The 13,876-nt window shown below is 36.1% G+C and overlaps 1 protein-coding gene across 4 annotated transcripts in view; it reads right to left on the bottom strand.

The window, feature by feature from the left end:
* The window catches only part of LRRCC1 (leucine rich repeat and coiled-coil centrosomal protein 1), a 46,694-nt gene extending 33,134 nt beyond the window's left edge, over positions 1-13,560 (bottom strand). Inside the window, exons 1-6 of one of the 4 annotated variants that reach the window (XM_078441923.2) lie at positions 13,384-13,560; positions 10,843-11,048; positions 10,477-10,542; positions 5,678-5,845; positions 2,607-2,782; positions 2,300-2,506 (exon numbers count right to left, since the gene is read on the bottom strand). In XM_078441923.2, coding sequence (XP_078298049.1) covers positions 2,300-2,506; positions 2,607-2,782; positions 5,678-5,845; positions 10,477-10,542; positions 10,843-11,048; positions 13,384-13,472 — 912 coding nt within the window. In that variant the 5' untranslated portion in view covers positions 13,473-13,560. Of the gene's footprint in view, positions 1-2,299; positions 2,507-2,606; positions 2,783-5,677; positions 5,846-10,476; positions 10,543-10,842; positions 11,049-13,326 lie in introns of all 4 variants that reach the window. The other 3 variants (XM_060610817.3, XM_060610819.3, XM_060610818.3) reach the window with 3 other exon arrangements.
* Positions 13,561-13,876: the final 316 nt, after the last annotated feature.

The following is a 13,876-nucleotide window of genomic DNA, read 5'->3' as shown; positions in this document are numbered from 1 at the left end:
ATATATATACTGTCAATTCAGGGAAAACACACATCTATATTTTACATCAAAAGAGATGATGGTTAAAAAAAATACTGAACTCTATAGTTAGTTATTTTGGGGGAAGTATACCAATGCTTAAGTGTTTTGGGGGAAGTATACCAATACATGTAATTTACTTTGAAATGTGTCATAAGGTACTTTTTCAAAATTTATTTTAATTTTTTTTATTTGAGAGAGAGAGAGCACACACCCAAGCAAGGGAAAGGGGTAGAAGGAAAGAGAATCTTAAGCAGGCTCCATGCTCGGCAGGGAGCCCGACGTGGGGCTCGATCCCACACCCCTGGGATCATGACCTGAGCTTAAACCAAGAGTCAGATGCTCAACTGACTGATCCACCCAGGTGCCCCATGTCATAAGACAGTTTGATAAATAAATAAATGGATAGTTATATGATGGAATAAGTAAAGTAAAATGTTGGTGGCGGAATCTAGTTGGTGGGTATACTGGTATTCACTAATAAATTCTTTCAAGTTTGCTCTAAATTTGAAAATTTCATCATAAAATGATAGGGAAAAACTAAAAGACAAGTCTTCACAGAGAACTCTCAAAATCAGTATAATAATTCTAAGTCCCATAGTTAAAAGTATCATTGTAGTATAACACATTTTCAGTAATTTAATGACTTCACTTATAAATTACTACTTTTGAAATAACAGAGTGTATACATCAACTGAAATTAAATTTTACGTTTACCTTCCACACCAAGATTAGCAGATAAGAAGTTATTTACCTAATTTTGTTTTTAATATGTGGAGCAATGAGTCATGTTTTTTCCCCGTTAGCTAGAGTCCTATTTTTGGTTACAAGGTAGGAAGAACTGTCACCATAACTGAGTAAAAAGCATGATGGTGGAGAGAATACCAGACTGGTTATTAGAGATTTGGGTCTGAAGCTCAATTCTCTTACTAATAAGGATGCCTCAAGTCCCAAGTTTCTTTTCCATAAAATAAGAATGATATGTTAATCCCTATCTACTTGATTGGGTTGTTGTGAAAATGAAAGGAGGATGGCATAAGAAAAGCCGCAAAAGTTCACTTCATATTTAAGTTACTCAACTTAAATCTAAGTTCTGACATTGGTAGAAGAATCAGCCATTAGAAAAGATGTACGATGAAATCTGAGTAAATGGAGACGTCTGAAAGCTCAGTGACATGTTATCAACAATATCAAAGAATGTATAGGCTGGCATTGTTGTCCCAGTTCTATTACAATCTACCTATGTGGCCCAAATGAAATCTCTAGAGATTTCTGGCAAACAAAATCCTTTCATCCTTATTAATTCACTGACCTAAGGTAGATCTCTTGTTTATTGAAGCACTGTTAGTATTTTAAGTATGATAACAATTCAGATTAAAAATCTTTTGAAGCATAAGTCCATTAGCGTTTTCTACTCCCCACACCCACCTCACTTGGAGGAAAAATTTTTGATTAAAATTTAATTACAAATATCTAGGTCAAACAGACTTTTGACTAATAGCCTCTTTGGGCTGTACCACAGTATTTCTACCTTACATCCAGGTAGGGGTTAAGTAATAATCTACTGCATTCTGGGAGGTGTGATATTTAAGAAAACAGCTGCTACTGTAGATCACAGCCAAGAATGCTAGAGCAAGGGTTGGAGACCTGAACAAAAATAAATCTAGGAAGTGTAGTTCATCCACATAGTTCAAATATTCTAAAAGCCAGGGTACCAGTAGTAGGGGTAAAAAAAGAATTAATATCTCAGGAAAGTAGAGATTAATCTGGTGAGGGTCTGCTGTAAACAGAAATTGAAGCAGGAACTATGTAAATTCACTTGTCATTCAGCTCTAAGTTCTAGAAGTGGTTTTGATCATTAAACAAGTGAACATAATACAGGCAATTAGATAATAGAGGATAATAGATAATAAAGAAATTCACATAACCTGTATGATAATAAACATTGAGTCCAAAGAGTTCTGAGTTTATTTAAGGTTGAAATAAAAGGTGGGTGGGTGGAAATAATATGAAGTACAGCAGAACAAAGGAATTACATAATAAACATTTGAAGGACAAAAAGGAAAATGAGTGAAAAAATTGTGTTACCTTTTTCTACTACTACTATTATAAACTATTATTACAAATCCTATTTCTGCAAAGGAAAAAAAATACATACATACCAATATGTTAACTGTAAAGTGTTTCTGGTTGGTTAGCTTGTATGGTATTTTTATTTTACGTATTCTTAACTATTTTTTTCAACAAACACACTGCTTAGAAAAATAGGAAAAATAGTTACGTCATTGAGAAGCTGTAAAATTTGATCATCTATTTTCTGAAGTTTCATGTCATTATTAAAATTGTTTTCATGATTAACTTTCTCCGGCTCAGAAGATGGACACACAGATATAAAGGATGTCAAACCAGTATCTGTTGGTGATGCAAACTGATCCAAGGGAACTATCTCATCGATGGGTGGTGTTACCACTGGCATACTATCAATTATCTATGATACAGAAACAAACCAAAATCTTTTAAATTTATATTATTAGTCAAAATTTGAAGTTATCTTTTATATTTAAAAAAAAAAAAAAACAATACCATACCTCATCTTCACTTATATTTAGTGGAGAATCTGAAGAAAATAAGTTATCCAAAAGACCTTCTAAGCACTGTAGGCGTGATGAATTTATTTTTGACAAATTTACTGGCTCACCAAATATGTTCTTGCAATCTAGGATTCTAAGCTGTGGCAACGTCTGGAGCAGAATTGCTCTGTACCCTTGGAAACAACATATTCAAAGTGAAAAGTCCAGGCATTAAAAAGTTAGTTATTTCTAGAATACAGTAAATTTATCAGCTACCAGATATATCTAAATGATAAAATTAGTCCTGGAATGCAACAAATAAACTTGTAATAAAAGCTCCTTGGTCCTTCTCTAATATGTAATCATTAAATACAAAACAAACAAACAGTACCCACCACCCATCCCACAAAATCCTCCTGGTGAAGATCAGAAAGTTAAAAATCACCATTGCTGGATTTATCTTTCATAAAATTGCTTTAAAGTTATATCTGCATGATACCAGTAACAGTTTATTCTTTTTTTTTTAACTTGTTTTTTTTATTTTTTAAAATTTACATGCAAATTAGTTAGCACATAGTACAACAATGATTTCAGGAGTAGATTCCTTAGTGCCCCTTACCCATTTAGCCATCTCCCCTCCCACAACCCCTCCCGTAACCCTCAGTTTGTTCTCCACATTTATAAGTCTCTTATGCTTTGTCTCCCTCCCTGTTTTTATATTATTTTTGTTTCCCTTCCCTTATGTTCATCTGTTTTGTCTCTTAAAGTCTTCATATGAATGAAGTCCTATGATTTTTGTCTTTCTCTGACTAATTTCACTTAGCATAATACCCTCCAGTTCCATCCACATAGTTGCAAATGGCAAGATGTCATTCTTTTTGACTGCCAAGTAATACTCCATTGTGTATATATATATATATATATATATATATATATATATATATATATACCACATCTTCTTTATGCATTCATCCATCAGTGGACATTTGGGCTCTTTCCATCCTTTGGCTATTGTTGATAGTGCTGCTATAAACATGGGGGTGCATGTGTCCCTTCAAAACAGCACACCTGTATCCCTTGGATAAATGCCTAGTAGTGCAATTGCTGGGTCGTAGGGTAGTTCTATTTTTAGTTTTTTGAGGAACTTCCATACTGTTTTCCAGAGTGGCTACACCAGCTTGCATTCCCAAGTAACAGTTTATTCTGAACAGAAAGCCAAACATGTCTTTTATTTGTAATATGATTAGTATAAATATAAATCAGGTAATGTGGGTAACAACCAGAAATCCAGAATTTTGCTAATGAAGCCTCAAGCATTAGTACAATTAAACATCCCCAACTGTCCCCCTTAAATTACATATAACTAAGATTAAGATAGGCAATGTGTCAACTATTCAAGAATATGTTTATTTTCCCTAAGTACAATTAAATATGAGAAATCTGATAAATCACCATTAATTTGTGTTTTGGCTAAAAGAAACACTTTAATTTTACTTAACCATAATTTTAAACAAAGGGCAATGAAATGGTTGGGAAAACTCCAAAATAAAGAAGGAGGTCTGGCAAATTAATACTAGAAATTTTGAAGGGAGATTAAGTAATTTTAGTAATAAGTATCCCTTCAATTCTAGGGGGATGGCAATCATGTTATAATACCTCATCAAATAAAGTGAAAAACAAAGGTTCAAACTGTAGTAACTAGAGACTCTTAAGACAAACTGTTAAGAAAAAATCCAACTTGGGTAAGTAGAGAAAAAATAAAGTTGTTTTAGCAATAAGGTTTCCTTTCAAGAAAAGAAAACTGAAGTTCACTATCCTGATTGTTAGGGAGACTCTATATTATATCGCCTGAGGAAAATAGTTAATCTCAAATCTATTATATTCTTGTCTGAAGTAAAATTATCAAAACAGGTTTCCATTCTGGGAAAAGCCTTCATACAGTTGCATATTAATAACAGAATGAAGCCAACTCTATAGCCAACTTCTACCCAAGCAGATCTTTAGAATATATATTCATATTCTACATTTGTCATCTTATTGCTTGGTTAAGCAACTTGAGATTAGTGAGTTCTAGAAACTGCAGTCTGGTCTGCTTTGTATTTGCCAGCTTTCAGGGATTCTGAATTAGCTCAAATGGCATTTCAGCAGTGTCTTCTATATATCATATTCAGTTTAAGCTTTCTTTCTTACAAAAATCATTTATTTATTAATTATTTGACACATTCACAGATAAAATTTAAAAAGTATACAGGAGGGGCGCCTGGGTGGCTCAGTCTGTTAAGCGTCCGACTTCAGCTCAGGTCATGATCTCTTGGTCCGTGAGTTCGAGCCCCGTGTCGGGCTCTGTGCTGACAGCTCAGAGCCTGGCGCCTGTTTCAGATTCTGTGTCTCCCTCTCTCTGACCCTCCCCTGTTCATGCTCTGTCTCTCCCTGTCTCAAAAATAAATAAAACGTTAAAAAAAAAATTTAAGAAAAAAAAAAGAAAAAAAAAAAAAAAGAAAAAGTATACAGGAAAAAATTTTCCTAACATTTCCTGATTTGCAGCTACCCTTTCCACTATTTCTGCATTTCCTGACCTCCAGCTACTTAATACCGGAGTTAGCCATTATTACCAGTTTTTGGTGTAGCCTTCTAGATATTTTACATATATACTCAGCAAATACACACGTTACCCTTTGCGTACAAATGGCAACCTATTATTTGCAATGTTTTGTAATCGGCTTGCTTTTCTTTCTCTTAACAGTATATCTTGGAGATAAGTGCATACCAGTAGCTAAAGATTCTGTTTTTTATTTTTTTATGCCTGCACAGCATTATACTGTAAGAATATAACATAACATAATTTAATTTTGAGGCATTCACTTATCAAGCATAAAGCTGTTTATATAGAATTACTTATCTGTTCATCCTGTGTTCTTTTAATGGCAATTTGTCTTAAAAATTATTTGTGATTATGGTTTTTTCCAAACATGTAATAAAAAGTTGCAAAGCTTAAGACAAATAAAAGGAGGTCATCAACACCAGTTGCTGGAAATAAAGGATCTTTGAATATTAACTATTACAAAAAGTATTAAATTAATTGCTCATACCTGGTACACGACAGACAGGGTTATCTTCTCCATTTGTCTCCAAAATGAGATTAGTCAAGAAGTGCAATCCTACCATACACTGAAGTAAGTGATGGATACTATCTATACAATTACTATGTAAGTCAATATATCTGAGTTTATGTTTAATTCCATGAAGGGGGATCAAACCTGGAGTACGGGGGGAAAAAAAAACAAATTTTTTGATACCACCAAAGTCATTTTTCCAAGAACTAATTAAAAAATAATTTTTACATGGGTTAGATTTTGAGACAAAGGAGCAGCATTAATAAGACTCTGCATATAGCTACAGCTAATAAATAAGGTATCCGTAAAGTCAATTTTTGTTTTGAAGGAACACAGGTTTAGCATCTCTTTGAGGCCCTAGCCTGGAGGTCTCTGGTTTTCTTCAAACACAACAATGTACCTCCCAAGGCCAATGTTATGTACTTCTATGAGAAGCATAAAGGCATGACTTAAGGCTCTCGATCAATACATATTTTTGATTAGTAGACATAAGCAAACACTGCAATATCCTTCAATTTTGTTGGTTTGAGCATAAAATACAAATAGCACCCATTTGATTTCGTTCCCTGGTACTAATTCTTACATGAGTGCACCTAGAGCATGGTAATGTTAGGAACTAGGTTTGCAGCAGAGGCGACTGCTGCCTGGTACCATTCTCATTGACCAGCCTCGGACTTGAGCTGCAGCTGTGATGAATGCGGCCATGTACACTGCCAGTGTCTCCCCGGAGCACTTCATGTTTCTCTTTTCTTGCCTCAGAGCTCCCTTCAAAATGGAGCTTTTGAGCAAAGGTGCAGCCTGGAAATGTAAGGGAGTTAAAACCTCCAGGGATATTCCTAACAGAAGGGGGACTGTCAGTGGATGAATGCCCTAGTCTCCCTTCTTTTGGAAAGACCATTCAGAGGTGTACTCTATATTGTTCCTCCTGAGGTCTTATATACAATTTTGCTTGGTTTAGTACTCTCCATATATAAATTCAACTTTACCCACCTTTTTTTTTTCCTTCAATTTCTTCAACCTGACTGGTATACTCTTCTCCATCTTTATTGGGCTAATTTCTACTTCTGTTCCTTACAGGGTTGCCTCTTCTTTTGTTCACAGTCCTCATCACTGACTTCAACTCATCCCTCATGTCCTCAGAAAAGTCTTCTCTGACAACTCTCTACAAGATCAGATTTTCTCTCATGCGTTCTTGTAAGTACTCAGCGTTTCTTCTTAATTTCCTGTGACGTGTCTAAGTCCTTGTTCCACGTTACTGGTTCTTCCTCTCATGTTTTAACTTTATGTTCCTCTTACTTTTCAATTTTAAAGGCTCATTCCTGGTCTGCCTTCTCTATTCATATGCTATCCAGGATGTCCTACAGTTTCATGGTTACAAATACCATTGATGTGCCAAATCTACAACTCCAACTATGATTCCCAATCTCTAAACTGCACGTTATACAAATACATAAACACATATGTCTAATAGGGTTCTCAAATTTAAGACAGAATCCTTATGTCTCACCCCCTCAACTCTGGTTTTTCCCCCAATCTTTCCCACATAGTACCATCATTCCGCCTGTAACTACAGAAAAAACTCACAGCTAATTACCTTTGATTCCTTTTTTCTTCATTTCCTTATCTCAATCCATCAGCAAATCCTATGAACTCTACCCCCAAAATATATCCATTTGCTCCTCTACACTATTTCCACCTTAGTCCGAGTCTCTCCTAACCAATCACTTGACTTCCACTCCTATCCTTCTAACATTCATTCTTACTCAGCAACCAAAGTGATCCTTTATTTTAAAAAAAAATTTTTTTAATGTTTATTTATTTTTGAGACAGAGAGAGACAGAGCATGAATGGGGGAGGGGCAGAGAGAGAGGGAGACACAGAATCGGAAGCAGGCTCCAGGCTCTGAGCCATCAGCCCAGAGCCTGACACAGGGCTCGAACTCACGAACCGTGAGATCGCGACCTGAGCTGAAGTCAGACGCTCAACCGACTGAGCCACCCAGGCGCCCCCAAAGTGATCCTTTAAAAACACATATATCACTTACTTGTTTAAAGCCCTCCTATGGCTTCCTATTGCACCTAGAATAATATGCAAACTTTTACCCTGAGTATGAAGCTGTGATCTGGCCTTTGCCTACTTTCTCATCTGTTTTCTTAGCACATTAACCCCTCATCACTATGCTCTAGCACATTACCCTCTTTCTGTTCTTTTATCAGGACAGGCTTGAAGGTGAGGTGCCTTACTGTTTTTGCATGCTCTTATATAAAGTGCCTTTATTTATTGAACACATAAAATATTATCATTCTAAGAATTATCCATTAGAACTTACATGGTTTCCTATATTTTCTTCATACTCCTTATTACAATCTGATATGAAGTCACTAAAACACACTCTTTTTAGGTATACATATCAATGTATTCTAACAAGCATATACAGTTGTATAACCACTACTATAATAAGATGCAGAACATTTCCATCCCTCCAATCAACATGTCTCTGTTCCCATTTTCAACCCCTGGCAACTAATGATCTAATTTCTGCCACTAAAACTTGCCTTTGTCAGAATGCCATATAAATGAAATCATACAGTGCAACCTTCTGTGTCTTACTCCCTGCACTTAGCCTATTTCTTTTTAGATTTATCCATATGACTGCATGTATCAATAGTTCATTTCTTTTTGCTCCCAAGCATATTCCATCATGTGGATGAATCACAATTTATTATTTGTTTATTGTTTACTAAGTGGTAAACGTATAGATTGTTTCCAGTTTGGGGAGATTATAAAGAATCATATAAACATCATTATATAAACAGCTATATAATCATATAAACATTCATGTACAGGGTTTTGAATAGACATGTTTTCATTTCTCTTGGGTAAATACCTAGAAGGACTGCATGATTATATGGTGAGTGTATGTTTAAGATTATAAGAAACCTTCAAACTGGTTTCCAAAATAGTTGTATCATTTCAGTTCTCCCCACAGTGTATGCAAGTTCTAGCTGCTATACAATCTCACCAGTCTTTTGTACTGTAAGTTTTTAAAACTATCTATTCTAGCAGGTATGAAGTAGATCTGATTACAATTGTAATTTGCATTTTCTTAATCACTAAGGATGCTAAATATATACATATATTTTTCATGTGCTTATTTGCCATTTGGATATCCTCTTGGGGAAGCGTCTGCTCAAATCTTTTGCTTATTTTCGAGGGGTTGACATAATCATATTTTTTGTTTTTCTTCCTCACTACAATGTAAGCCCTATGACCAGAACCTAATCTATTTGTTGTTGTTGTTTTTCATCACTATAGAACAGTATGTGATACAGTGATCGTCAATAAATATTTGTTGAGTGAATGAACGAGCAAATCTTATCCAAGAGTCACATTCTTCAGATAAGGAAACTGCATCCAAATAGTAATAATATACTTTGCTCAACAGCATGTAGCAGTGACAAAGCTAGGGTTAATACTCAATTCTAATATTTTCACATCTTTGGGAAAAAACGTTTATTTTTTAATTTTTTTTTTGGAGAGAGAAAAAGAGAGAGCAAGCAGGAGAGAGGGGCAGTGGGAGAGAAAGAGGGAATCTCAAGTTGGCTTCATGCCCAACCCAGGGTTCTATCTCAAGACCCTGGGATCATGACCTGAGGCGAAATCAAGAGTGGGATGTTCAACTGACTGAGCCATTCAGGCATCCCAGGGAAAAAAGGTTTTAAAAAATTAAAGTATTCTTGAGGCACCTGGGTGGCTCAATTGGTTAATCGTCCAGCTTCAGGTCAGGTCATGACACAGTTCGTGGGTTTGAGCCATGTATCAGGCTCTGTGTTGACAGTGCAGAGCCTGGAGCCTGCTTCGGATTTTGTCTCCCTCTCTCCCTGCCCCTCCCCCACTCGTACTCAGTCTCTCTTTCAAAAATAAATAAACATTAAAAAATTAAAATATTCTTGCCATTCCAGCTTAATGGTAGGGTTCTCTTTAATTTTCTGTATATGAAATACCTGGCATAGGGCAGTATTTTTGTAGTACTGGGAGAAAAATAAACACATGAATAAAATTGTTTCAAATACTGATAGAATTGTGAAGATAATTAGAAGAAATCTGCCAGTTCTAACAGATAATTCTAAGAATAATCATGAAACTTTGTTCATTTTATCAGTGTATCACTTTACTCAATTAAAAATAGGTAACAATGTTTAACTTTGTAGACATGCTAAAAGTCAAAAAGAAAAAAATTTATTTGATCTTCAATTCGCAATAGCCTTTAGAATGCTGTATACCCATATGGCCCAATATCTTAGCACTAGCCACATATGGCTTTTTAAAATTAAGTTAAAATTAAATTGCAAATTTAGTTCCTCACTGCACTAGCCACATTTTAAGTGCTCCAAAAGGATACATCTGGCAATTAGTTGTCGTACCACACAGCATAGATATATAATATTTTCATCATTGTAAAAAGTTCTATTATAACTATTCTTCTTTATATGATAGTATATTACTTATTTACGATTAAAACATTATTATTCTCCCAAACTAAGTCTTTCCCATCCAAGTTTTTTCTGTTGCCGAGCACCCTAGTTTATGTTCCTATTTTTTTATTTTAGCTGTAGCTTTGGCACCAAAAAAAAGAATTATGACTGAAGTACACTCTCTAGATGATATTTTGGTCAAAAATGGGATTATTCAGTTTTCAGCATGCTGAGCTCAGCCTAATTCATCACATGTAGCAAACATTCAGCATTATAGAAAATATAAGATTATCTACTTACCACTAAGATCATTGATGTGGTTATAAGATAAATTCAATCTAGTCAGATTAATTAGTGTTTCAAGTCCTAAAATAAAATAAAATAAAATAAAGCCTTTAAGGAATTAAAATAATTATTTAGAGCTACACAGTATTGCTATTTCAGACAGTTTGAAGCAAATCCAGTCAGATAGCAGTGAAATCAATTTTATTGGCATTTTACAAAATACTTAAAAAACTGATAACTTTTCTTGAAGAAAACTCTTTATGTAGTAAAAGTTAGGCTCAGTTTTCAAAGGTTTATATTTTATTCCATTCTTTTGGGAAGAAGAAAAGCATTTAAATCATCTTTTTTATGCAAAGTATCACATGAAAATCACTTACAAACCTTCTATTCTTGTGATCATATTGCAGGACAAATTTAAAGTGCATAGTTTTGTCAGTGTGTTTAGCCCTTCAATTTGAGTTATTTGATTAGATGACAGATCTAAGTGTTGTAAATTCCAAACATGATCAATGGCTTCAATTTTTGAGATGTTATTGCAATGAAGATTGATGGCATGAAGGGTTGAATCTAAAGATAACTCTGATATGCTACAAGAGAAAATATATGTTATCAAAAATAATTGAGGAACAGATTTTAAAATCATGACCAAATAATTAAAATCAACCAAATACCATGTAGATGATAAGTATGTGCTCTACTCATTCTATAATGAAATCCTTCCTACTTATGGTAACATTTTAATATCTCATAAGGTACAGTACTTCTTACCACTAATCAGTATTTTGGACCATAGAGATAAACAAGAAATCCATTCAACAGAGGCAAGTGACCCTAGGCATTTCTAGCTTCTACATACATCAGCATATAATGAAGGCTGTAATTGTAAAGGCCCTGGAATCATAATACCCCAGTTCAAATCTGCATTCTACCATTTTCTTTTGCTAAATTACTTAAGTGAGTTAACCTCTCTAACCCCCAGTTTCTTCATTTCATTTAACATTCACAACAATTCTCAGCAACCAGTATTGCAGAGAATACTGAATATCCTCAATATTCTGAGATACTGAATAAAGATACTGAAGTTTGCAGATATTAAATAAGTTGTCCAAGTTCCTATAGTTATTACCTGAGGCAGTATAAATCCAGATCTGGCACTGGAGTTTATAATCTTGCCTTATTTACCATTTCCGACAGCTATTTAACCAGAAAGTAGTTGGTTTCAAAAGAAACCATTAGTTATTGCTATCTGTAGTGAAAGTCTATTTCTAGTGCTATTTCTAGTGAAGTCCATCCTCCCTTCTATAAATTTGGAATGCAGCTTCTCTAAATAGAACTCATCTCTTCATTCTCTCAATTACTGCCATTTATTACCAGAACCTTTCCTGAAAATAGTAGTTCCAGGGATAAAAACTACAGTGCACATAGTTCAGAGATGCTGGGTGGAGGAACAGTTGGGAATAGGAACACACAATGTTACAGGCATCTGTTCTATGTTCTGTAGCAGCTACCATAGAGGAAACCTAACTGGTGAAAGTGCAGGTTTAGTACTCAGGGAGTAAAATAAAAAACAAGGGATTCTGGTGTGCTTCCAAATTAGCATCAAGAATTTCAAATTCAAAATTAAAACACAAAAACACTTTAAATATGCCATAAGATCATTCAGCTCCTCCCTTAGAATTCAGACTGAAGCACCTAATAACTCGTGGCAGAAAATTAGCTACTGGCATTTACTGAGGTATCATTTAGTGCCAGGCCTTATGCTATTAACACATGCTCATAATGATGTACATTTATTTTCTGACACATTTTACTTTTTGGAAATTAGTACTTTGCAGATAATGTGGTACAGGAGAAAAAGCAGACCCTGAAATTAGACAGAAATAGGGTTTAAATTTGAACTTAATCACTCACAAGCTGTGTGAAGCTGAAGAGCTGTTTAGATCCTTTAAGCCTCCTGTCACTTATAAAATTGCCCTCTTGCAGAATAATTGTGAGGATTAGTGATAACGTATATAATATGTACACATAAATGGCATTCAGTAAATAACAGCTATTATTAAATATAAATGTAAATATTCCTTTAAAACACATCTCCTTGGGGTCTTGTAGCAAATTTTAGATCAGAATCCAGAACAAGATGGTTTAATTATCAGCAGCAAGGTTCTGCATATGGCAGGGCATGCCACAAAGGAACAGCATGTGCAAAAGCACAGAGAAGCCTACTATGGAACTGCCAGTAGCGCAGTATGGCTAATCATAGAGTAAAATGAAGAAATGGTTAAGAGGGGAGACCGAAAAGGTAGGCAAGGACCAGTCAGTAAAGCAGAACAAAGAACTTAGTATGTCATGCATAAACGGGCTACATGAAAGAGGGAAACGACTAGCTAAATATGATGTTTAGCACTTTCAAAAAGTATATGGATATAGGTATCATAGTGTTCTGCAAAGGAGAAATTAGAATGCAGGTGTAGAGAATTGAGGCAAAACTAATGAAGAGCAGTAAAACTTCGCTCCACAGCTGCTAGAGATACCACGGTGCCACTTTTTGTCAAAGTAGAGAAGGAGCAGAAAAGACAAGACAGAACCGGAGAATGCTAACAATTACAGAACAAGTAAAAAAAAAGAATAATTAGAAAAACGAGGAGAACCAGTAAAGGAGGGAGGATGGTTAAAGGCTGGTAGAGTCAGGTCGTAGGGCAGTTTCCAGGTTGCTCAGAAGTCCAAGTGGAAAGGAATAAGGACAATTCGTGGGACGAGGTACTTCAGAGCAATTCTGCAGCTCTAAGGCGGGAGAAAGCCGGACAGCATTTGTGTGTGGTCTGGGTAAAGCTGTGCCGCCTCCGCTGCACCGAGGCAGCCACCTACCCACAACTGCCGTCCGGGGAATGCGCGGGCTGCTTCTGGCTGAGCAGCACCCTTTACCTTCGCAGGCCTTTGTCCATGAAGCACAAGTCCCCGCAGCTGCTGTCGCCGTCCCCATTTTCAACTTCCGCCTCCACCGGCGCCTCCATGGAACCGGCGACGGGAACCTTGATCTTAACCGGCGCCCAGAGCTGGGTCGGAGAGCCCGGAACACGCCTCCTTGGTGAGCGGAAGTCCAGCCCGAGAGGGCGGGGCGATGATCCCACCACCCGCCCGTCTTCCAACCGACAGCCGGGCACTTTCCCGCCCTTACGGTGCCGCAAAGCGGGAAACCTGATTTTCTTCCCCAAGGGCTTCCCTCCCTTTTACGGTATCTAGGGCGCAACTCTCCAGACTTGCCGTAAAGGGAAACATCATTCCGCGTGGTAGCTGTTGGGGAAAGAATGAGTTTTTCCTTTGAAGCTGTTCTGTATGATTTTTGCGTTTTAGGTGACTGACTTCTGAAGCCGATTTGATAGCAGTTTGTCTTTACAGAACTAAGTTAGTTGTTCCC

The sequence above is a fragment of the Panthera onca genome, chromosome F2 (genome assembly GCF_046562875.1).
Source record: "Panthera onca isolate mPanOnc1 chromosome F2, mPanOnc1 haplotype 2, whole genome shotgun sequence".
Classification (NCBI taxonomy): Eukaryota; Metazoa; Chordata; class Mammalia; order Carnivora; family Felidae; genus Panthera; species Panthera onca.
This window is presented reverse-complemented; position numbering and strand designations above follow the sequence as displayed.